The sequence below is a fragment of the Corvus cornix genome, chromosome 7, assembly GCF_000738735.6.
Source record: "Corvus cornix cornix isolate S_Up_H32 chromosome 7, ASM73873v5, whole genome shotgun sequence".
NCBI lineage: Eukaryota > Metazoa > Chordata > Aves > Passeriformes > Corvidae > Corvus > Corvus cornix.
Window position 1 is genome coordinate 19,520,725 of NC_046337.1, and position 23,671 is coordinate 19,544,395.

A 23,671-nucleotide genomic window follows, 5' to 3' on the forward strand; every position below is an offset into this window, starting at 1 on the left:
AGAGGGAAACAAGAGCTTACCAATGCTATTCAAGAGATTCAAGAGTGTAAGGAATTGCAGGCCAGGTCCTGTGGGCCAGCAGTTTTTAAGCCGGAGAAGAATTTGGAAGGATGTTAATTTGAAAGGAAAAAATAGATTAGTAACAGTTCACACTGTGAGAACTGACAAAGTAGAATAAGAGGATAAAATATGATTTCATAGAAAATAAAATAATACAGGGAAGATAAAAGAATTTATTAACCCAGAAGGAAAAAAGCTATAGTTATCTTTGAGTGCCATAAAAAATTTTGAAAGACGAATTAAGGTATTTAAGAAAGCAATTTTATAATTTGGAAAAAAAAAGAAAAAGAAGAAGGAAGCAGAGACTCAATGAAAAGCTGAAAAACATTGGCAAGAATTTGAGTGTTTACTGCTATTATGAGAACACACAAGGAAGAATATCTGTGAGAGTCAAATGATGAAAAATTGTACTCAAAAAGTTCCCAAATAAATCTGTCTCTTAACTACACTTACAGGTGTGGTGCTCAAGGGTTGACCCAGAGAGAGCTCATCCTAACTAATTTGTACAAAAGGTGGTTATTGAAACAAACCCCACTGGAGATGAGGCCAATCAGTAGAATCCCAACGATGTTTTAAAGCTTTATCTGCTTTGGGAAAGGTGTTCTAGCAGTTCAACAACCTGCTCCTTAGATTAAGCAGAAAACAGAGTGTATTTCCAAGGAAACTGAGAAACCGGAGGCAAACTCACCTGATAGGCCAAAAAAACCCCAACTGTCAAAAGAAGAATAGTCTTTTGCCAGAAGATAGTCTTTTGCCAAAATCTCATAACAAGTAAAAGCAACAAGTGTGTAAAACAAACTAGCAGACAAAAAACCAACTCCTCAAACCAGCAAGTTAAGTCTAAACAACTTGGGAGGTCAAAGTAAGTGTCTGGAAGAGATGAACAGTTTTCTGTCCCAGAAGTTGGACATATCCCCTTAATTTCTATTGCAATTTAGATTCCATTATGAGCTACTGGTTTGCTTTCCTTGGTACTTTATGATCTGTATAAATATTTAACATCCTTATTTTCTTTTGGCTTTTCTCAGGTCTTATAAACAGAAGTCAAAATATTTAGCAGTTTCTCTTCATGTTTCTCCTTGGCTCTTGCTGCATTTGGACTGACAAAATGGAAAAATGCACATTGAAAAGGAAAAATGGAAGAAAGGAGGACAAGCTCTGATAAGAAGAGGCAATGCAGATCTTCACTTAGAATTAGCTCATAAGAATTCTGCCTAATATATGTATGACTGCAAATATTAGTGTTTGCTGGAAGAAACTATGGAAGACAGCACTTTGTACTTCTTTTTCTTCGATAAAAGCCTTTTACTTGTACAACAAAGTACTGGGTGTAAAAACCTATATAGATACCTTGAACTTGTTAGTTAAACTGTAAAGATAGTCCATGGGTAGGGATTGTTATATGTAGTTTTTTACAGAAAAGTTGTTTCGGGGGCAAGATACCTATGACAGCAGGTACCACATAACACTATTTATTCCACAGACTATTTGCTTTGTGTTCTGTAGACTACTTGCTTCACTTAGGCCACCCACCACCTATTTTACATGCTTTATAACATACAGACTTCTTACATTTGCCATCCGAGTCAAAAGCATAGTTATCCTCTCCCACTTTCTTGATGCTACGCAGAACAACTGGGTCAGACATGATGGTTATTTACTTCAATCAAAAGTCCTGTAAAGAGATGGGGTGTGGGGAGGGGGAGAGAAAGAGTATCAGCATACATCCATCTGTGAACATAAAACAGTGTTATGCTAAACTCCTGCTTTGCCCTCATGATCCCAGGACAATATCACTGATTACAGCACAAGTTATAACAGGACAGATGTCACTGACTCAGTGAAAATAGAGCAGGAAAACACCTCAGAGAGTGTGCAACTCACCCTGAGCACAAGGCCTCTGAGGCTTCAGTGCCTCCTGCCTCGAGTGGAGGCCACTCTGTGGGGTTTGGCAGCTCCCAGAAAACAGCCCTGTCCCCAGGGACAGCTCTGCTGAAGTGAACTACTGCCTCTGTGAGGGTGGCATCTGTGAGAGCAGGTTAGAGGCTGAGACATTAACAGGACAGATCCTGCCTCAGTTACAAGGGAGCAGCAGGACCTGCCCCTGCCTTGTGCTGTCCCAGCTGGCAACAGCTGGGAGGACCATGACAGGGGACAACTGGGGAACAAGGAGGGAGAATGGTGGGAGCCCCAGGGCCACAATGACATCTGCATTATCACCACCACCAACTGCACTCCCACAGCTCTCGGCTACCTGAGCTGCTCCTCTGGACAGTTTTATTCCTAACTAGTCACACTGACATGCTGAGCAGACATCATGCATAAAAAGAAATAAGAAGACAAAATTAATACCTTTTTGTTAAAGAAGTGCTTTTGTGAGGCAAAATCTGCCAGGTAAGCCTGGCATCCAAGATGCACCCAGGGGAAAGTGCTGCAGAAGTCATCCCCAAAATACGCCCTTTCATAACCATCGTCATCTCCTCCACACCTTTGTTTAATGTAATGTATCCCAAGGCACAGTTACTACACCTTCTTCCAGTCTTTAACTATCAACATTTGCGTGATTATACTTCTGAATAAACCTCTTACAGCCTCTTATTTTAAGCATATTAAGCATTTAGATAGCATAGTTCAATTATTCTTATTTCATTTTAACAAATGCTTATCAATTTTTTAATTGATTTTTTAAAGCCTGAATGCTGATACAGTCTTAAGTAACAGGACGAGTGGAAAAAACCCCAGTGATTGATAGACTAGAATAAGAATTCTAGCTGCCAAGATTTGCTAGAGCTAAATTTTCTGGAATAATGTTACTTTTCCAATAAAATTATGACTGTCCCACATTTCTGAAAGGAAACATTTTTCCTATTTTTTCTAAAGCTCAACACATCAAATACTGTCCTGTCCCATAGGCATTATTCATTATCTTATTAGAGAGATTAGTATAGCAGATTAGCATGCTGTATTAGATTGTTAAAATAACCTTCTTCAGGGTCTGAATGTTTAGGGGGGATCACTTAGAACATCTTGAAAAATACTGTTGCTGACATCTGCATTTAAAATTGAGATAATAGAAATCAGAGAAAATAAGAGACAGTAGATCATCCCATCTACCCATGTGTGTGCATGGGTAGATGGGATGTAGTAGCAGAGAATACCTCAAAAACTGCACTCAAGTGAAATAGCATATTACTCTAGCCAGTTACAGTATGGTTGCTCAATTTTGGGGGAACAAAAATCTTTGAGGAATTCAAAATCCAGACTTAAATAAGTAACATTTGAAAACTGTTAACAAAGGAACACATCCTGTAAATGAAGTAACATTAGGACCTGATCCAAAGCCCTCTGAAATCTATTTCAAATCATGTCTTTATGCAGATCAGATCTTTATTTAACATAAAGGGGAGCAGAGGGGGGGAGAAAAAAAAAAACCAATTAAAATTGGCCCTGAAAGCACTATTCTTCATGTTTCTTTAAAGTTAGGTTCCTCACATATAAATGATAGCATTTATGCAGAAACACATATATTGCTTCAAAATAGAACTTGAATGTCTTGTTCTTTGAACTGTCCCATTAAAAAAAAAAAAAAAAAGCCCAAAACAACACTAACTGTGCACAGAAAATCAGCATTTAGCCTAAATTGTCCCAAAGGAAAAAATACAAGTACCTTTTAGTTAAGGAAGTGTCATCAGTTAACTCTGAAATATGAAATAGGATAAATTTGTTACTCACCCGTGGCTGTGAAAAATCCTAGAATCATAGACAAATTGTAAGGACCCTGTTCAATTAGTCAGTGGGGCACCCAACCCTTTCCCAGCATATTTTAATTATTTTAACCCATTTGTCAGAACTGAATCTTTCAATTGGGCATTGGGTATTTGCACCCGGGTCAATAACCATGTGGCCACAATGTTTTCAGTTCATTGACATCTAATGGAGTGTTTAAATTGGACTAATGCAATCTCACAACAAAGTCAGGGCACTTTGAAAACAGTTAAACATGAGGAGACCAGGCAGTTCTCTGGAAAACAGTTCACTGTTGTAGGAACCCAGAGTGCCGAGAATATTTCTCTGCCTGTTTTTAAGGGTTCTTACCCTCCTGAACAACACTGTTTTAGCCTCCAACCTTGGAAAAAATTACCAACAGTCAGACAAGAACTAGAAAATACAGTGGTGTGAATTAGGTGATAGACTACTATGTAAGATTGTCACAGAGTGAAAAATTTAGAGGTTTTGGGCTTCTCTTTGAAGTAAATAGATAAGAGTAAAAAATACCAAAATGGAGGATTGTTGTTGTTCTCTAAACCTTCTTCTCCTTCTTTTACTACTCCATGTTCTGCAGTAAAAGTAGTTTGGAATGACTGGATAGAGAATTCCACAGTTCCTAGTCGTGTTATTGAATAATTGGTAGGAAAGTGAAAATAATGTACATTTTTAGTAACTATTGGTTAAATTATCTTTAAAAGGCTGTGTAAATCTTGATAGAGAGGCCTCACTCCTGCTTTTGTGTGCTCTATGCTGTACCTGGGTCATGCTAGTGGCTCTGTTCCTCTGATAAGACTTAATAAACAGCTATCTGGAAGCATTGAAACTCAAGGAAAAGTCTCAGTTTATCTTTGAAACTCCTTGCAAGGACTTTCAGCAAATTCTCTCCCATTAGGAGAGATGTGATTCACGGCACAGTTCAGTGTCAACTGTGAATGTACAGGAAGAATTATTATAGCATTATTTTATCAGCAACTTAATTTGCCAGACAGTAATTGTGTACTCTTGTCCCTGCTGTACATAGCAACATCAGCTGAATAACATGATAATTGGTTCAGAGATTAAGCTAAATGCAGATTAAAAACTTGCTCAAAAGCTTTGAGTAAGCTTGCCCCTCTCCACACGGCTTCTAACTTTCTACAATTTTTCCTTTGAAATTAAGATTTTACAGCCTGGAAGCTCCTGAGTAGTAGTGAATTCTTGTTGGAGACAAGCCCTCCATAGATTTTTCAATAAGGGACATTGATGAGGACAATGCTATGACCTCAGACAGTATCACCACATACCTTAGAGGGAAATGGCAAAGAGGGTTTAGTCCCTCTCTGAAATCAGTTCTCACTACAGAGGGCCCTGACTGATAGGACAAGATAGAAAGACAATGTCTTAATCATAGTGACTGTCAGCTCTCAAGTCGTCTGTGCTCTCAAACTTTCCATGATGAAACCTCATGCCCAAAAGTGTGTCACAATTAAATGTAACTAATCAGAAATCCAATTTTCCTTGTTTAGCATCATTACTGTGTTCACACTGATAGCATAACTAAGTGCAAACCTGCTGTCTTTTCCCACTGTTTTAACTAAAAGAAGTCTCCATCTATACCGCTGTACACAGCACAGCTTTGAGAGAACATCTCAGTGATAATTTAGTCTACCCCAGCACAGAGTCAGAGAAAAACAAAGTTACTTGAAGTGCAGGGAGTTACAGTTACCTTCATGGTAGTAGAAAGGCTGGAAGAAAACTTGTATGAAAAGCAGAACTCTGCTTTATTTCATTCCCCTCCGACAGCTTTTTCAGGAACTGTGGCCAAAGACAATGCAATGCCTTTGATTTTTCAAGGTACTTGAGCAAAGTTTGCACTTGCACACAAAGCCACCCAGTATCTTCAGACAAGACTTGGCTTGACAAAGACGATACAATTTTAGCTTTACAGAAATTACTTCATTACTCTCACTTAAAGACATTGCTCATTTAAGCATTCAGAAAGTGTGCATAGAGCCTATTTCAAACTGCTAAGGAAGCAGATTAAGGCAGTGATGAATTGGAGCTGAGACCATAGGCTACCCCAACCCTTTTGAAGAGCTCTGCTCCCTTGTAAATCTCTGCTTTTCTCAAATCATCCTTACAAAAATCCTGGAGATTAATAAATTATGACCTGACTTTATGACATCAGCCATAAAAATGAATCTATGCTGAAAAATCATCCATCTGTGCAGAGCAAAGGGGAGAATATAAAGCCCACAGAGTCACCTTCCCTTTTTTACAGCTGCTAGTGGAAAAACTAGCCAAATCCACTCCATCTCCTCAAGTACTCTTGTACTTTATTTCCTTTGGATGTTCTGGGAAGGGAAAACTCAGTTTTTTTGCTAGTCAGCCCTTCAGAAAATGAATAATTAGCTATTGAACTAAACCAACAGGGAGTGGGGAACTTCAGTACATCAAAGAGACTGTGATTTATGCTGTTAAAAATGGGATTATGTCAATCTCATGAGATGCTTATGTATATTATTTCCTTCAACACAGCATAACTTTTACAAAAAAAATGTACTATCCTATCCAAAGATCTTTAGCAAGTGTCCTTGTTTTTTACACTTAGGAGCAAGACTTTCTCTTTTGATAGCTGGATGTATAATTTTTACTGCAAGCAAAAATCTGTATATCGATAAGAAATCCATTTCCTCTTTTTTTTTTTTTTTTCCTCCAATCAAGCTAAATTTCTTAATATTGAAATGGGGAATAGCAGACACTTTCCTTACAGTGAAATCAGGAAACTACCTAGGGGCATAAATGGAATGTTTCTGTGAAGGTGAGTTTATCTTGTTACGAAAAGTAAAAAGTCCAAGTTGTTTGCTGGGAGCAGAAACCTCCAGGTGAGAGACTAGCTCAAATAAAAAAACAAATTTATTTCTTTTGCAGTCTAAATCATGATCAGAGACACTAAGTCATAATTTATTGGTCACAAAGATATACTATACTGAAACTAGAAAATACTGTCTGGAGTGGGTGCAGCAGAGAGTCCAGGAGGAAGGCAGCAGGGACTGACTTACCTCCAGTGACTAGCCTTTTTCTATAGTTAGCCTCTCCCCATCTGCTCTTGGAAATTACCAGAAGCAGGACATGCACGTACTTATTGCATTGATCCTATCCAAGTCTGGCAAGCTGTAAGGATTTTTTCTCCATTCCAAATACTTGTGAAAACAAAAATAGCAGAGATAGCAACATTTCTAAAAAAACCCCAAACAAACAAAACAAAACAACACTATTAATTTTAAAAACAAACTAAAACTGTTATATCAAAATTAGGTAACTCAACATGTTAAAATAAAAAATTCTTTCAAAAAGACATCTTTCAGAGTGTCTGCCCCATGCTCCAGGCAACCAGCCCCACAGGCCACCTGACCTGTTCCTGTCAGAAGCTGGCATGTCCATGTGAGCCTGCCTCTCCCCTGTGCCTCAGCTTTCCCAATCACTCTTGAATGCCACCAGACAAATGCCTTTGGGGCTTCTCACAGAATGCCTCTTATCACTCTCCCTCCCGGAAACTACAGAAAAATATATTTTTTCTTGATGAGCCCTTTGGTTTTTTGTTTTTCTTTTATTTTGGGTTTGTGGCCCCTTTAAAAAGTGTAGGTAGATCTTTACATTGCAAAGTTGGACCACTGTGGACAGACTGGACCTGTCAGTCTCCCTGGCAGGCTGGAGATAGAAACAGACTATGAAAAGCACTCTAACTGAAAACCTTGTAATTACAGCACTTTTATTAATTTGATATAAAGTCCCACTCACTGATTAAAGTTCACAGAGATCAGTTTAAGTCCCATGTTTGCAGACATGTCTGTTGTCGTGGCAAAAACAGGCCTTTTCCTTCAGTCCAGCTAAATTGGCTTTTATTTTTGTTTATTGACCAGATTACAGATCAAGCCAAAACTCTGTTTTGTTTATATTGATTTATTAATATACATTATAGCTCAAGTAGGGTGTGATGAAACACAGTTCTGCCTCCTTATCTAGAGGGACTATTCTCAAAGTGTCTCTGACCCTGGGCCCTTGGGTGGCTGCCATGGTCCTGCACAAGCTTTAGCAGAGGTGTAGTTCTCTGGAATGGCTGAAGTGCCAGGACATGTAGGTGTGGGCAGGTAGGAGTGGCAGGAAAACAGTACCTCTGTGCCAAGGAGGGTAGGTCTCTACACAGCCTCCAAAGAAAGCCTGGCCCTGGCTCTGATGAGCAACAGCCAAGGACTATCCAGACTGCAAGTCAGCTGCAGGCAAACGAAGGCTTCAGCAAAGGAATATGGCAACTCCAAGCAGGGTAAGGGATATTATAAAGAAAATGGTAATTTTAATAAGCTTTGCAAAAGAAGGAAAGCCAGCCTCTGTGCTGGGTCTGTTCTGCATGCATACGTATGCCAAGAGAAAAATTTCCTTGACATAAAGGTACTCTGAAATACTATACAGGGAAGGCAGTTACCTAATCACTTCTTCATACTTTCTTCACTACTGATGCTGCCAAGGAAGTTAAGCAATAAAAACTAGCATCTCTCAACTGCAACTTTTGCAACATGCTGGGTAACTTCCAGCCAGCACAAGAAGCTGCATTTCACCAGCACACGTATTTACATAAAGCACAGTGAGCAGCCATACAGCTTGCAGTAAAAATGGAGGTATGTTGAACCTCCCATGTCAGAGCAGAATGTAGATGTACAAGCAGAAAATAAAAGCAGTGATCCTGTTCCTATTATTATGCTTTAAAACTGTCAAGTGATTGCAATTTCCTTTTAAATTAAGCTTAGCCAGACAAGAATTTGACCATAGTAAGTGCAACTTCATTGCATCTTGCCCTCCAAGAGATAGACTGTCCGTAAGTAATCTCTAAAAAGTTCTGTACTCCCTTAAATCTATTTAGAATTACTTTTTTTACTTGATTGCATTAGGCATCTCCTGGTTTCCCACCAAGAGCACTCATGGAGAAGTATAACTGAACTTTTTTCTCTAAGCATAACTTCATCCATCATCAATAATTACATATAAACTCACTACTAAGTCAATTGGAATATAATGCCAGATATGCAGGCTCTTCCCAAACATATTTTGAAGTACTGATGTTTTCACACAGCCTGAGCTTTGGCAGGTGAGGTGCTCCAACCTGCATCCTCCTTCCTGTGCTCAGAGACCGCAGGCAAACTCCCATAGCCTACTGGTGCAAATTTATTGCTTCGGAGGCAAAGAGGCAGTACTTGCTCCCTTCTTTCCTGAGAGTTTGGCACTGACAACCAAAGGTTTTAATAAAATAAAGCATTTTTCTGGGTATCATTACTTCAGTATCCACAGTAATGAGAAAGGTTCTGGGTCCTGCTTGCTTCGCCTGACATTATGTTGCCTGTTGGCTTCAGTCTCACTCTTATATCACCAATTCTAATTTCTGCTCAAGAAAGGGAAAAAAAAGACAGGAGAGTTTTCCTCAAAATACCATGCCACATTCACAGCTTATTTTACTTGACATTTGACAAGCGTGTGTTTGTTACCTTTCATGGAAGAAGATCTCTCTAGAGGGGTGTTTTATACATCTAGTTAGTGGTAGATAAATATTTGGGAATATGCTGAAAAAGTCAGGGTTATCAATACATCATTGTCAGAACAGAAATCCAGTTCCTGGAATCTTTGTTAGGACTGTTTGCACTCACATGCTTATCTGGGTTATGGCACAAGTGCTCAGCATCTCCCATGCTGTGTTACCCAGTTTGGGAATAAAATAAATTCCACTTAGTAAGTGTGGTTTTGTTTTAAAATTTGAATACATGTAATAAATCACTTCTAAGTTATCACTCAATCTACCAAAAGCAAAAATTGCATATGCCTGCTACTGAACAAATCCGAATGTAACTGTTTTGGAATACTGCCTACGAACCATCTGAAAAATAGAAAAATCCCGTATGTCTGACCCAACAAGCTGTGCAAGACAAGATGCTGCTGCTGTTCCCAGTGCTAACTGATTTCAGTAGGAGCAGTGGTGCAGTAGAGCTTGCAAAGGCCTAAGATCCAACTGGGTGGATTCTACTAAATTTGAATCTTAAATCCAGTCTATTATGATGTGCCATAATAGCATTTATACTTATTGCTAAATTCCAATCTCCATTTGACCTTTCACCTCTTCATAAGATTGCTTATAACTTGACAAATTGCTTTTATTTGAACTGTGCTTGCTTTCAGGCCAAAAGTGGGTTTTTTTCCTCTCAAAAAACTGTGAGTAAAGTCAGACCAGCAGAAGTATTCATTCACTGAACTCTAAGAGCTGATACAAGCTGGTTTACATTTTTTTTCATTTCCCCCTTCCCCCCAGTTTCTGAGGGCTCAGAAATGTTTTTCAAATCAATTCAGTAGTTTTTCTCCTACCTTCATTTCATTGCTTACACATTTTCTATCACCCAGTATAGTTGCTCTTTGCTGTACCTGGTCTTCCTCTACTGTCCTTTCTTCCACAAAAAGCCAACACCATCCCCAGCCCAAAATGCTGTAGCAGGGTGAAGACTATGCAAAGGGCGATGGAAAGCATGGTAATAAAACCTGGACACTGAGAATAAAGCTGAATACTAGGGACATTTTAAAGCAATTCCTTCACATCACTGCCTTCTTGGTTCCACACTGACTTTCTGTGAAGTCTCTCCCAGGTCAGTTAATCTAACACATTAGGTTAAAATTTGCTTCCTCACTTGCCTCTCAGTTTCCCTGCAGGTCTCTGGGGACTTGTCAGTAGTGCCGGGATTATGGGGCCATCAGTGCTTGCAGACTGGATGGATACTGAGCATTTAGAGAACCAACTGAAGTTAATAAGACTCACAAACGTTACAATAAAAATGCTTCCCTTCCCCCCCCCAAAAAAAATAATTTCAAAGGGAAGGATAGTAAATGTATGCAGTGTTCTAAGTCACCTAGCACTTAGTAGTGGAGGCTAATTTCCTTCAAAAGGATTTAATGACAGCTTAAGGTATAACACTCACTATGAGAAAAGACCACTCTTTCTTTCCTAAGGCTCATGTACTAACTAAAAATTGGTACATGCAGAATAACAGCTGATTTATAATCCTGGCACTTGGCATAAATTTGGAAAATATTATCCACTTTAGACTAATTCTTTTTCTGCCACTTTGAAATGGGACAAAGCTTGTTGGTCACACCAGCTTTCCTCAAATATTATTGCAGTGTAATTGGTACTCTTACAGACTCACTGTTAACCCATCTTAGTGTGCACAGAGGCCTTATTGCAGAGGAAGCTCTACTCAAGGGAACTGAGATGTCTTCACAACATGAAAAGTGCACCTAGAAATTTCTCACACATACAGAAAAAGATACATACCATGACTTATTGCATGATAGTAACCTCTGTCTAAGCTTTCTTCTGTGAAGTGTTTTCTCTTAATTATCACAATTGTTAAAAAGATCTAGAAAACACAGCAAATCAATTCTGGGGACTACTATGGTGGCTTCTTGTAGCACAGGCAAGGAGCAATTTGTGTGCCTAAAAATCTATAGTGCCATTTTAGATACCAGGACACTTACACAGGACTGATGGATACCAGATGGGGCCAGAAGAGGTCTACCCACCCACCTAACACCAGCCAGAGGTCTTCCCTAAAGAAGGGATTTCCTGAGATACGTAAATCGGCTCTACATACTTGCATTTTGTCAGCCAGCCAGGCTTTCAGACAAGTCAGATAACTAATGATCTACTGCACTGAGAACTAGGATCTGAAATACACTGTCAGCAGTGTACATGCACATTCTCAATCTGGGAAACAGGTTAGATAGCTCACCCTTCTTTTATTTATAGATAACAAGCTGAAAGTTCACAACCATGAATAAACCTTGGAGTATTTGTGTGCTGAGTGCCATATAAAGACAGAAATAAAAGTGTTAGCACAGCAAAAAATCCAACAGTATAAATCATAATAATGTCTAAAGCAATTAAATAATTGGGCTACCTTTTCAGAAGAGATATGAAAGCTTTTGGAGCAAAGGTTGCTGCATTCAACCCAGACTGTTCAGAACAGCATTATGTAATCCAGCAAAGATTATGAAAGAGAAACAAGTTATTTGGAGCAAGTTTCTCCCTGATATTAAAATACAATATGGAAAGGAGTATTTTCAAAAACGTGAGGCAATTTCCAGACATTTTTGTCAAAAGAAGCAATACATTTCTCACTGAGAAAGCCTTGCAAAGTAGCATTACATCTCCTCATCATTCTGACTTTTTGGAAATACTGTGATATGAAAAGCTAATCTTAAATGCACCTGCACTACAATATGACTATCCACACATATTTGGTTTAGGAAGATTTATTCAAATCTCTATTAAATATTAATTATTCATGTCGGCATGTAGTTTCTGAGTGAACTCCCAAACAGAAAAATTTCTATCTGCCGATAGTAATCAATGTGCTCAATGTGGTTTTTCTGTCATTACTGTTTGTTTATTTATTTAGAAATCAAGTCCCTTTCCTCTACTAGCCTCAGTGATGAAGCAGCCATTCAGGACCTGTCTAATAGACAGTTGCCAAGCCTGTCGGAACAGGGGCTGTTTGTCTTTTGATCCTTAGAGTTTCTTGTTTCACATAGAGGCTTTTTAAAAGCTAAAATCTTTTATCTTTTCTCCACCAAGATTATTCAATCAAGAGGATTGATTAGGGAAACAAAGAAACTGTGAAGTGAAATGACACCACCTACTCTGATCTTTATCTTTAGAAATTAAAGTTTGTCTGGCTTAATTCAGTCCCTGTCAGACCACAAGTATACCATCAGCTGCTGTGAGACACTATCACTACAAATGTTAACATTTTTAAGAAAATACAAACAGGATTTGAGACAGGGTACACTAGCACACACATTATTTAAATTAGAAATGCAGGAAAAAATACCAGTTGCCTAACATATTACTTCTTGCTGTATGGAGGACCAGATACTGCTGACATTTGCTCTCCTGGGACCAGATGCCTCATCTTCTCAATGCCAGCAAGAGAAGCCAGTGACTTCTGAAAAGAAGCAAACCATGGTGTGCTCTGCTCTGAGTAGCAAAATATGACCTGCTCACAAGGCTGTGTGAGGCAGGTGAAAACATATTTAGACATATGTTTTTAAGGACTAGAAGGGACTCCTCATGGGGGGAGACCCATAACATCCACAAGGTCAGAACGTCCTGGGGGATTGCATCCCTAGAACCTGGATTTGGTTTGCTTGTTAGAGTCAGCACAATGTGCGCTTCAACACCTTTGCCTGTCCAGCAGGAATAACTCTAGCTTCTTGCTTTTCCCTGGAGAATCAAATTTCCTTTCCCAATGTTATGGTTCAAGTGCGGCCATTTTTCCTTTCTAGGAGTCAAGGATTTCATTACAAAATATACTTAAGGGATCAATAGGAAATCAGACAGACCTGATCAAGGTCTGCTCTCTGCAAAGGAAAGCCTGTCTCACGCCAAGCTACCAGAAAACTATGTATAGAGCTCACATTTTGCTTATGTGATTTCTTTTCCAGTAAGCTCCCTCACTGTGTTCTGAGAGAGTTGGAGGATCCTCTGTGAAAGAGGGAACTTATTGGGAAAATTCCCCATTTAATGTTTTCTGAGATGCTAAGCAGGTTCTATTCAGCTTTCTGAAATTACTTTCTGCAGTTCAAAAGCAAGTTCAAAAGCAGTTTGCTGAGAAAAAAAAAAAAAACAATGGTAGAGAAGGAGAAACTTGTTTTATGTTTTCCTCTCCTACATTTGCATGGCAAAGGATTGCTACCCACAACAGCAGGACCCCTGACCTGACACTGATTGAGCAATGTTTCCCTGCAACAGGCTTTGCATGCTGGTGGAGTGCTGTTCTGTGGTCATTTCAACCACACTGTAGAGGCTATCATTAGAATTAGGCCAGGCAGGGCTACACAGGTGCTTCTGCCAGGCTTGTCCTGGAGCGGAAATCTTTGCCAGCCACCTGTTGAAACCCCATGTCTCCAGCAAGCTGCACGCACCTCCTGGCTGCCCCAAGAGTGCTGAAAGTACAGTAACAACCAATACTGCAGCTTGTGGCAACTCATGAGTGGCAAAAGAAGCAAAAATGCACAGGCCCAAGCCAAAGGGAGCAGGGAGAGAAACTGGTTGGGAAGAGCTGCCCACCATGCAGAGGATGAACTAACAACTCTACTGCTCTTGTCAGGGACCAGCCAGACCAGGTGTCACCAGCCAGTCTGGGAAAGGCTGCCATTGCCATCATCCACTCAACTGTGTAGGCAAGATCATTTCCAGCTCCATCCTACCACTCTACTTGTTTTCCCCAGTTTTAATTTCCTACTCATTCAGTTTCATATCAATTTTAACAAAAAAGCTTATTCATTCATTTTGCTGTTGAGAACAGTCTTTGCCCAAGCCTCCTTGCTTACCGCAGCACCTGGCACTGCACAGCACTGTGAGTGAAGAGATATGAAGAATGGGGAAAAGAAATTCTGCTGCCATGTTTATGCAGTAGTACTCAAAGCTGGATCAGAAGTGTCCACCAGACTTTGGGCCAAAGACTGAGCAAACAAGCCACCCACCAATCATATGTTAGCATCTGTGCCCATTTAAACTGTAGAGATTCCATTTGTACGGTTTGTAGTATTTGAGCTTTTATTTGAGAAACGTTGAAATTGTTTTGTTCCTAGTATCAAAAAACTGCCCCTGGACTAGTTAAAATAACTTCATCCCTGAAAGTTTTCATACATGAAGAGGTATCTTAAAAGATTAAGTCACATCAACAATAACTCGCTCACATGCGAGAGAAAAGAGGGAGGTATGAAGCAAGCTCTATTAAATCAGCAGAAAGACTCCTGCTGGTTTCAAGACAAAGCACAGATCAGTAGATTACTTCTCCTTAATGAGTCCTGACAGCCCCCCAGGCTCTTTAAATCACTATATATAGCCAGCAATGCTTAAACAACATAGGTAGGCGAGGCAGGCATAGAGCATAGTCAGAAGATTAATACCAAGTACATTCCTAAAATAGACAGATCAGAGCACGAATCATTAGCAATAGCAGGGAGAGGGGCCCTGCTGATGTGCATCAATCAGGAAAGTACCATCAGACACAGAATTTACAAGATTTTTTTTTTTTAACCAAAATGTGAGTCTTGGTGCACAAGTTTATGAGCAAATTGGGCTGTTTCTATGTTCTGACACTGGAAACAACTGGTAAAGGCAACTCATGAGCACCTGAAGGTACAGACTGAGCTTACAGATGTCTCTCCAGAATGTGAGTAGAACTCGTATCTATTGTTATAGTGAGCAGTACCTATTATATGCATTTGCAGGATATCTAAGAGAGCTAAGCATTTGTTTTGTAGTGCACAGACAAGAGAACATGCAGTCCCTTCCCTTCTAGAGTAATTTTAACAATTGTTGCTTATCTTAGCACCTACAGGGTCTGAATAAAATGCTAACTCAGAAATGCTCTTCCCAACATGTAGAATCTTTCCTTACTTCAATTTTCAATTACTTGGTCAGTGACCTAAGATTTTAAAGGATTTTGTTTCCCTGGGGCTTTTACGATGCTGTAGTAAAAATATGAAGTGCAAGACATACAAAGAAGATACAATCATGCTGAAAATGTACTGCACCAGGCTACATTCATCTCTCTACAAAATGCTGTGTAGGAGAGTTTGGAGGGATGCTTCTTTTCAGATGACATATTAATAAAGATCTTAAGTTATCTGTTGACCACCAAACCAAATTATCACATTGATATATTTACACAGCATACAAAAAAGCATTCCTTTTCCATGAAACAAAAGTGCAAAGCTCTGCACATGCAGGAATAGCTAAGAGTGAGAGAGCTGATGTTCTGTGCCTGCCTATTTGTTCAATTAACTGAAAACTAGGGGGCTTGTAGCTATGGCAGGGTGACTTTGGAGAGATGTTGGATGATCTTTCAGTGCACTGCCTGATATATCTAAACCTTCCACTGAGTGCTACATGAGTGCTCATTCTGAAGAGCCAAAGTGCCTAAATTTCCCATTGGCAGTTCTTCCTCAGCATGCCTGGCAGGTAAATCTACCCATTGCAGAGCACTGACTTCTGGGGTTTTGCACTGCCTGCACAGTTGTGAGTGAAGGAATCCAAAGCACACACAGACCCCAGACTTCACCCCAGCCTGAAATTCTTTGGCATAAGCAAACTTGCTGTGGGAGTAAATCAGTAACATCCTCCTTCAATATGGGGTCTATGTGCTTCCTTTAGCGCAGAGAAGCAGAGGGATGCTATACTTTGCAGTCATCTAAGGATCCTAGAGGGCTATCAATGCAGTCATGCTGCTTTTCTCTAAAATCAGTTGCTTTTATAATGGCACTTGTCTAGGCATGAGAAGCCAAGCTCTATCACACGAGTTCTCAATTTGCCAGGCAAATATAAAAGTTTTGATGGAAAGTAGAATTTGCCTTAAGCTATTTACTGGCTGCATTATTAATCCAAATTCAATATTTAGGAAGATATATCAATACTCTTGAAATATCATGCTGATATTTCCTCTGGAAACACACTGTTTGCCACTCCATGCAGCTATTTCAAAATCAATATGATCATTGAAGCTAGGTGGCTTTTTTTGGCTTTTGTAGAACTTCACAATTATCAAACGAGATATTTTGGATAACATTGTACATTCAGAGAATCAGGGATTTTCTTGAAAGAAAACTACCTGTGACTGTTTCTCTTGGTCCCGACCCCAGGCTCCTTCCAGCAGTAATGACATCACCTAGCAGAATACGTAGTGGCAGAAAGCTCCAGCAGGGCAAAACCTACTGTGATGTTCAGGTCACTGTGTTACCAGAGAAGGTGCACTAGTACATGGGAAGAATTAGGCAGTTAGGAATTACAGACTTAGTAACACTGGCCTGGGTCTGACAGGGAAAAGAAGAGCAGTGGAGGCTTCACAGACAGTGCTGCCCTCTCAGCTGTATCCCCTAGAGCCTTCTGTCTTACAGAACTTCTGTGCCAATTATTGCTACATAAACACAGTGGCTAATACTAACCAGAGCAATCCCAGGTGTTTTTCTTACAGAAGTCGGGTTGTAAAAACCAAAATACAAATAGAAAACTAGTAATCAATTATCAAGAATTTAGATGCAAGAACTGTATTCTACGTTTATCAAAACATCTTGTAATAAGCAAACAGTAGCCTCCCCAACAGAGTTAGGAAACCTTGAGTTTCCTCGGTGGTTTTTGGTTTTTTTAAATGTTTTTGAGGGCAACATCTCCATGCATTTCCACATTTCTTTATACAAACACACTTCCTATATAGTGTGTTCTGCTGTGCTGTGTTTTTCTGCTAAACAGGCAACAAGTAACAGAAGACTCAGGTACTGCCCCAAAGTCTACCTCGTCTAAGGGGCAGAGAGCAAATCACTCACTGTCACGCAACATGAGTGACGTAACAAATTAATCATCAGATCCACCGCTACAGCTTGCACTTCTCTGGGGTTGTTCTTGGGGTCACTCTGCTTCCATGTTAAAGATTAGAAAAGCAGCCTGGGTAGAATCATACAAGTGGTCAAAGAGAATCATCCTTTTTCCCAGGGGAATTTCTTTCTCCAGTATCAACACAAATAATGACCAACATCCACAAAAAAGAACTTTCAGAACTGATGAGGTCATTCCTTTCAGTCTGAAATGTCCTTAAAGTTCAGGGCTGACTAGAAAGTTTGATCAGTAAAGCTTGAAAACAGTGACAATCTATTGAAAAGTAAGATAGGGAAGGTTTTGTCAAGGCACGTATTATTCATGGATCCCAATCGCATTGTGCCAAAGCTCCTATTCCTGCTCTCCCCTAACATACAGTGGTCTGGAAGGGCTGCAACCAGAAACAAAGCCCCTTACAGGAGTTGTGTCTCAGGAATTTGGAGGGTTGGCTGAGCACATTTGTTTCATTGCACTTCTACATCATTAACTTACTTGCTTGTAGCTCTCACTTTCAGACTTACTGCACATAGCAATTTTGGCTTCCATACTTCCTCTTATCATTTACTGGCTCATCAGAGACAGATACAGAGCAAGAAACCTGAATGGAAAGCATGTCTTCATAACAGGCTGTGACACTGGACTTGGAAACTCACTGGCTAAATGGCTTGACAAAAAGGGATTTTGTGTCATTGCTGCATGTACCACAGAAAAAGGAAGCCAACAGCTACAGTCCTGCTCTTCACTCTCACTGAAGACAGTGAATCTGAACTTAGCAGACTCCAACAGCATTGCCAGGGCTGTGGAGTTTGTGACTGAACAGACAGCTGGCAAGGGTAAGTGACAAGGCAGCTTCTCAGAAAGATGATTCAATTTAACCAAATTTGGTCTAGCTAAAAGTTCCATTGCCTCTCCACTTACTGCAGAGGCATTTTCAATGTTACTGATGAAACATTCACTCTTCAGTTCTGTCATTTCTCAGTTCAAAGATATTCTCTCCAGCAATGCTTTCCATTGCTTTCACCAACGGGTGAAAGGTGCCTAAAACTCCACTTGCTCACTCTGTTAAAAACCAGATCATTCCCAGGTGTTTTTTTTAAACTCTTTTTGGTGTAGTTGAAGAATGTCAGTGGAAGGAAGGTACTAGCTGGTACCAGAAAATTCTCTTGACAAATTCAGCCCACTCAATTAAAAATAGTTAATTCAGGGCCTCTGCAGCCCTCCTCTAGTAAACAGAAGATTATATTTTTGTATGCCTGAATAAGTCTGACATTTGCATTGTATACAACAATTGCACTGACTGTAACAGTTAAACACCTGCAATTTCAGCCAGTTTTCTTGGAGTTGTTGCATAGGTAGCTCTCACTACCCACTGTCATACCCCTCTGAGCACTCCTGTAAAAAAGAGGCTACCCTTGGATACCTATGAGACTTCAGTGATGGGTTTGGCAAAGGGTGCTAAAAAGATCTGCATGGTAAATGTATTTCAACTGTGGCAATACACGTGTATCAGCACTGATAGCTCAGACTAAAGGCTACCAAAGGGCACCACAGCACTGTAACTACCAGTTGTAAAACACAGTTATACCAAATATCCAACAGGCTTATTAATTAATTCAGTACCTAAAACAGTAAAACATGTATCTTCTACCAGTAGGACTTTCTCCTCAAAGCTTGTAAAAGCCTTTGGCCTCATCATGAGTATTCCAGATCATTCTTCCAGACCATCATGAGTATTCCAGACCAATGCAGAGATTGAGAGCAAGTTTAAAAAAATTATTATGACTTACCTCCTCCAGCAGGCTCTTGCTCCCAGCTTGTAGAAGGCCACACATTCTCAGCCAGGATAACCACTAGTAATGCTTTCACCTCAGTGTGTGAGACTCTTTATGGAGGCTGAGTGCTGGACTTTCAGCCTCTCCCCTCAGGCACAGGCTGTCCTCAGCAAACTGTTGGAAACGTCACTATTTATCTAAAGTTCCTCAAGTAAATTATAAAGGTAGTAAAGTGGTATTATCAATACACAGGACTAGGCTAGTATCTTTAGAAGCATTGACTAATGCCACACATTTGGTTTAGACCTTTAGACCCAAAACCAGAAAAATCAGTCTCTCCGCTTCTATGCAGACTATCTGATTTTCACGAGAATACAAGTGCATATTAGGAGCCTACATACTTGAGCAGATCTGAATAATAAAGCCCAGCATGGTGGCCCACATCTCCAAACAAAATAGTTTTCCATTAATACTTTACCCATGCTCTTCAGCAAATTATACCAGGTGTACAATGTAGATCATCCAAACAAATACCAGATAACTGTATTCATCTCCTTGAAGTTTTTGCAGACTGTGTCCTTGGTTCCCAATGCACACATGATACTCCAGGATAAGATATTGCCATATACTGAAATAAATGGTTTTGCAATCCTCCTAGGGCTTTTTGGCTTGGTGAGCAATGCTGAAGGAACAGCACCTGTAGGACCCACCGATTGGCTGAGGATTGAAGACTTCCATTCAGTCCTGGATGTTAGCCTGCTGGGATTGATTGAAATCACACTCAAGCTTCTGCCACTTCTGAAAAAAGCTGAGGGAAGAGTCATCAATCTAATTAATGCCAAAGGCCTCATGGCTTTTGTAGGGGGTGGCTACAGTCTGTCCAAATGGGGCATGGAAGCTTTTTCTGACACCTTACGGTGAGTAGCCAGAAATACATGCATGAATCCAAGAACAGATTCCAGACGTGCTGAGGAAGGGTGACTGTATGTTTGCCCATCTTGATTCCTCTCTGGAAATCTTGCCTAAAGGGGAAAAGGAAAATAAGAGGACTGGTCACTTTTTTAGGATTTCAGTCTCCAGTACTATGGACAGACCCAGCAAGGACCTGCACTTTGAAAATTTTCATATCCTAGACAAGTTGTTAGTGTGCAGATTTCAGGCATGTGAATAAACTGCATACATGAAAGCAAATCAACAATATAGCCTGGCCAGACATCCAGTTTCTTGGGCAAGTTGTACTTGCCTGAATATTTTGCTCTAATTCTCCACAACAATCTGAGCTGGGTAATTCCAGACAGCAACCACATTACCAGAGGTACTTGTAACTTCAGAAAATAAAGCTGAGCACCCTTTGCTGAAACCAGTTGTACTGTACTGCTTCTAGAAAGCTAAGGCCCAGCCCAGTGAGTCAAGTCTTCACAAGTCAGAATGGCTAGGAAAGCTGGTTTTAAACAGTTATGAGTACTTATTTAAAGAAAGCCTATACCCCAAAGAAATAGAAATTAATGGCTAACGTACATGTGGTCCATTCCTTTGCACACTGTAGAACATACCTGCCTGAGTCTCTTGAGCTGTCCAGCAAAACAAAGATGCCATTTTTACCCCAAAGGAGTTGTACTCAACTCGAAAGTACATAGAGTACATACACCAAGAAGAAACACACTAACCTTTACTGCATTAACATTTAATCATTTAACCATAGGATAAAGAAAAAAGTTCTAATCCAAATGAAATTTTTTTTTCACTTTTACTTTTTCTCAGACACTTTAATGATCTGCTCTTGTTGTGAACTAAAATGATGCAACAGTATATGAAATAGTCAGAAGTTTTATTATGATAATGCATGACTAAGATGCACCTGGCTGTTGCATCCTTTTCATGAGTCCAACATAAACCACACAGAGAGCTGTGAATCTACTTGACACTGCTTTTTTTTCCTCAGTTGTCTGCTCTGCTTTTACACTACACATACACTGCTATGAAGCTAATTTGAACATCTCAAAATAATTCTGATATATGAATATAAGAATCTAAGTCTCAAATATTTGTGTGACAGATTTTCAACTTACTTATGATTCATAGTTATGCCATTACTGGATGGTCAAGGAGATTATTGGGTTTTTTGTCTTCTAGGATAGAGATGCAGCATTTTGGAGTGAAAGTAAGCACTGTTGAGCATGGTTTCTTTAAGGCAGAAGTAGTTAATTCAGATATCATTGAGAAATACGTCTTCAAACTTTGGAACAGACTGACTCCTGAGATCAGGGACTCCTATGGAGAAAAATACTTAGTTGAATGTAAGTAGAAAATGACTGTATGAAAGCTCATGGGGGATATTATCAGCATATATAAATACTTGAATTGAGGCTGTAAAGACAACAGAGCCCAGCTGGTTTTAGTGTTGTCCAGGGATAGGATTCAAGGCAATGGGTACACACTGAAGCGCAGGATGTTCCTGCTGAACACTTCAGTGTGAGGGTGAGTGAGGACTGGCACAGGTTGCCCAGGGTGGTTGTGGAATCCCCATCTTTGGGGATATTCAAAAGCCACATGTCCTGGGCAACCTGGTCTAGGTGACCCAGCTTAAGTAGCGGGACTTGGTGCCAGAGGTCCCTTTCAACCTCAACCTATCGGTGATTCTGTGAACATTTACTGGACATCATTAATGCTCATTAAGGACCCATCACTGACTGTTCTTAACTACGTGTCTGTTAGATGATGCCTGAGCTATTAGTTCACACATGAGATTGGTGAGATATGAGGTCATGCTACCTTTCTTAGCCCCTCAATACTTAGAGGTACAATACCCAGTGGGAATGAGCTGCTATGACCATATGCTACATTTATGGCTTAGTGATATCTGAAAAGTTAGTGCAGTATGACACAACCTATACTGTACAGAATATCTGGCTCACAACATGGGCCGGGGAGGTTTTTGCTTATTGGGCTTGTATTCTGGGTGTGTTGCAGTCTTTATGGTCTCTGCTTTGCTGTAGCTATACTGCTCTCAGCATTTGAGACAGTAGTTTAAAGCAAGCCTGAAGCTGCAGCCAAACCTTTGGATATAAAGAACACTCTCACAGAGATGTTGCATATAAATGCTTTCAGGTTTATTTTTTTGTTTACAGATATAAAAGCCCAAAGATCATCAGTGGAAAGACTGCGTGACTATGATATTTCTAATGTCATAAAATGTATGGAACATGCCCTGATAGCAAAGTACCCCAGGACACGATACAGAGCTGGATGGGATGCAAAGTTCTTCTGGCTGTTTCTCTCCTATGCCCCAAGCTGTTTGTCTGACATGCTGTTGCATATTACATTTCCAGTTCCAGCAGACAGCAGGAGATCAGCTCATGGAGTTCTAATTAATGTCTAGTATTGAAACAGTATCAGCTCTGCTGAAATAAATATTTATCCTATCAAAACTAGATGTCCTCTTCTTTACCAGTTACTAAACTGTTTAAATTCTTTTCAGAAGACACCTTCTCCATCCCTCACCCCACCGTACCTGAAATTCTGAGTTCGCAGGTAGGCTTGTAAATCCAGCATGTTTTTGAAGGCTGCTGCTCAGAAATGATACCTCTATAGGATCTGTATTCATAAAATATTCAGCTAAAAAGCTAGTTAATACTATTCACACAAGACATGAATTCAAATAATAAAAGTCCAACTATTGCAGCATATTCCAGAAATTACAATCATAGTATCTGACCACCTGATTATTCAACTCAGCAGAAAAAAAAAAACACAAGCAATTTTACAGATATGCAATTCTAGGGAAAATCAAAACTCCACTGTACTATGCAAACAGAGTATTGAAATGCACATTTTAACTTTCTTTCTAATATTAGTATAGTTTATGGGGAAAATACTAAAACCAATATGCATTTACATTTCTTTCATCCTCAGTGTGTTTTGCAAGTTAAAAGGATTATTATTTCACTTATCAGATGGAGTAGGTCATTAGTGTATGCTATAGTAAATTCTTCCAGTTGTACAGAGTGTGTTCAGAATGGTAAAACATTACTTGAGGTTACCGTGCCTCTTGTACACTATTTCTATCTCTTAGGCTGTTGGCGAGAGGCTCACAAACTGGTGTTCCGAGAGATATTAAAATTGAAGGGGTAAAGGTTTTATTTGCTAAAGTACTATGCTGGTGATTAATCATTAATGTTCAATTCAATTAAGCTTAAAAAGATACCATGTGCAGGTCAGAACTCCAAACGTAAGAAGTTTCACCACTGTATGTGAGAGGGCGTGTGCGTGTTTGTAATGTGCGAAAAAAGGACAGAATGTAAACAGCATTAGTAACCTTTAAGTATTTAGTTGAAGTTCTATTCTCTAGTAAATGGCTTCAAGAATAAATTTATTTTACTACATTTCACAGCAAATACCTGCAGAGAGAGAAATCTTTCTATCTGGCCTGACAGCTCTAAAGAGAACGTACATGAAAAACTTAATGGTATAATTTCTCAGCCCTATAGTTGCAGGTTACAGACAGTTGCTAAGATCTCTAAAAATCAGCTTTCTTTGAAATAGAATGAGTCCAAAATTTAAGAAACCAAGCAGGGACTGTCCTGATAAGGAAAAAAGAATACAAGTGAAAAATGAAGTTAGG

The 23,671-nt window shown here is 39.7% G+C and overlaps 2 protein-coding genes across 4 annotated transcripts in view; one reads left to right on the forward strand and one right to left on the reverse strand.

The window, feature by feature from the left end:
• ABCB11 (ATP binding cassette subfamily B member 11) overlaps positions 1-1,729 on the reverse strand; it is a 43,448-nt gene extending 41,719 nt beyond the window's left edge. For 2 of the 3 annotated variants that reach the window (XM_019290237.3, XM_010406828.4), the window contains exon 1: positions 1,633-1,729. In XM_019290237.3, the coding sequence (XP_019145782.1) occupies positions 1,633-1,708 (76 nt within the window). In that variant the 5' untranslated portion in view covers positions 1,709-1,729. The remainder of the gene's footprint in view (positions 1-1,632) is intronic. The other variant, XM_019290238.2, reaches the window with a different exon arrangement.
• A 13,119-nt stretch (positions 1,730-14,848) lies between these two features.
• On the forward strand, positions 14,849-22,478 carry DHRS9 (dehydrogenase/reductase 9). The gene is made up of 5 exons (XM_019290243.1): positions 14,849-15,080; positions 17,781-18,111; positions 19,709-19,967; positions 21,184-21,347; positions 22,179-22,478. Exons 1-5 carry the CDS (start codon positions 15,066-15,068, stop codon positions 22,427-22,429), a joined length of 1,020 nt encoding a protein of 339 aa, XP_019145788.1. The 5' UTR covers positions 14,849-15,065; the 3' UTR covers positions 22,430-22,478.
• Positions 22,479-23,671: the final 1,193 nt, after the last annotated feature.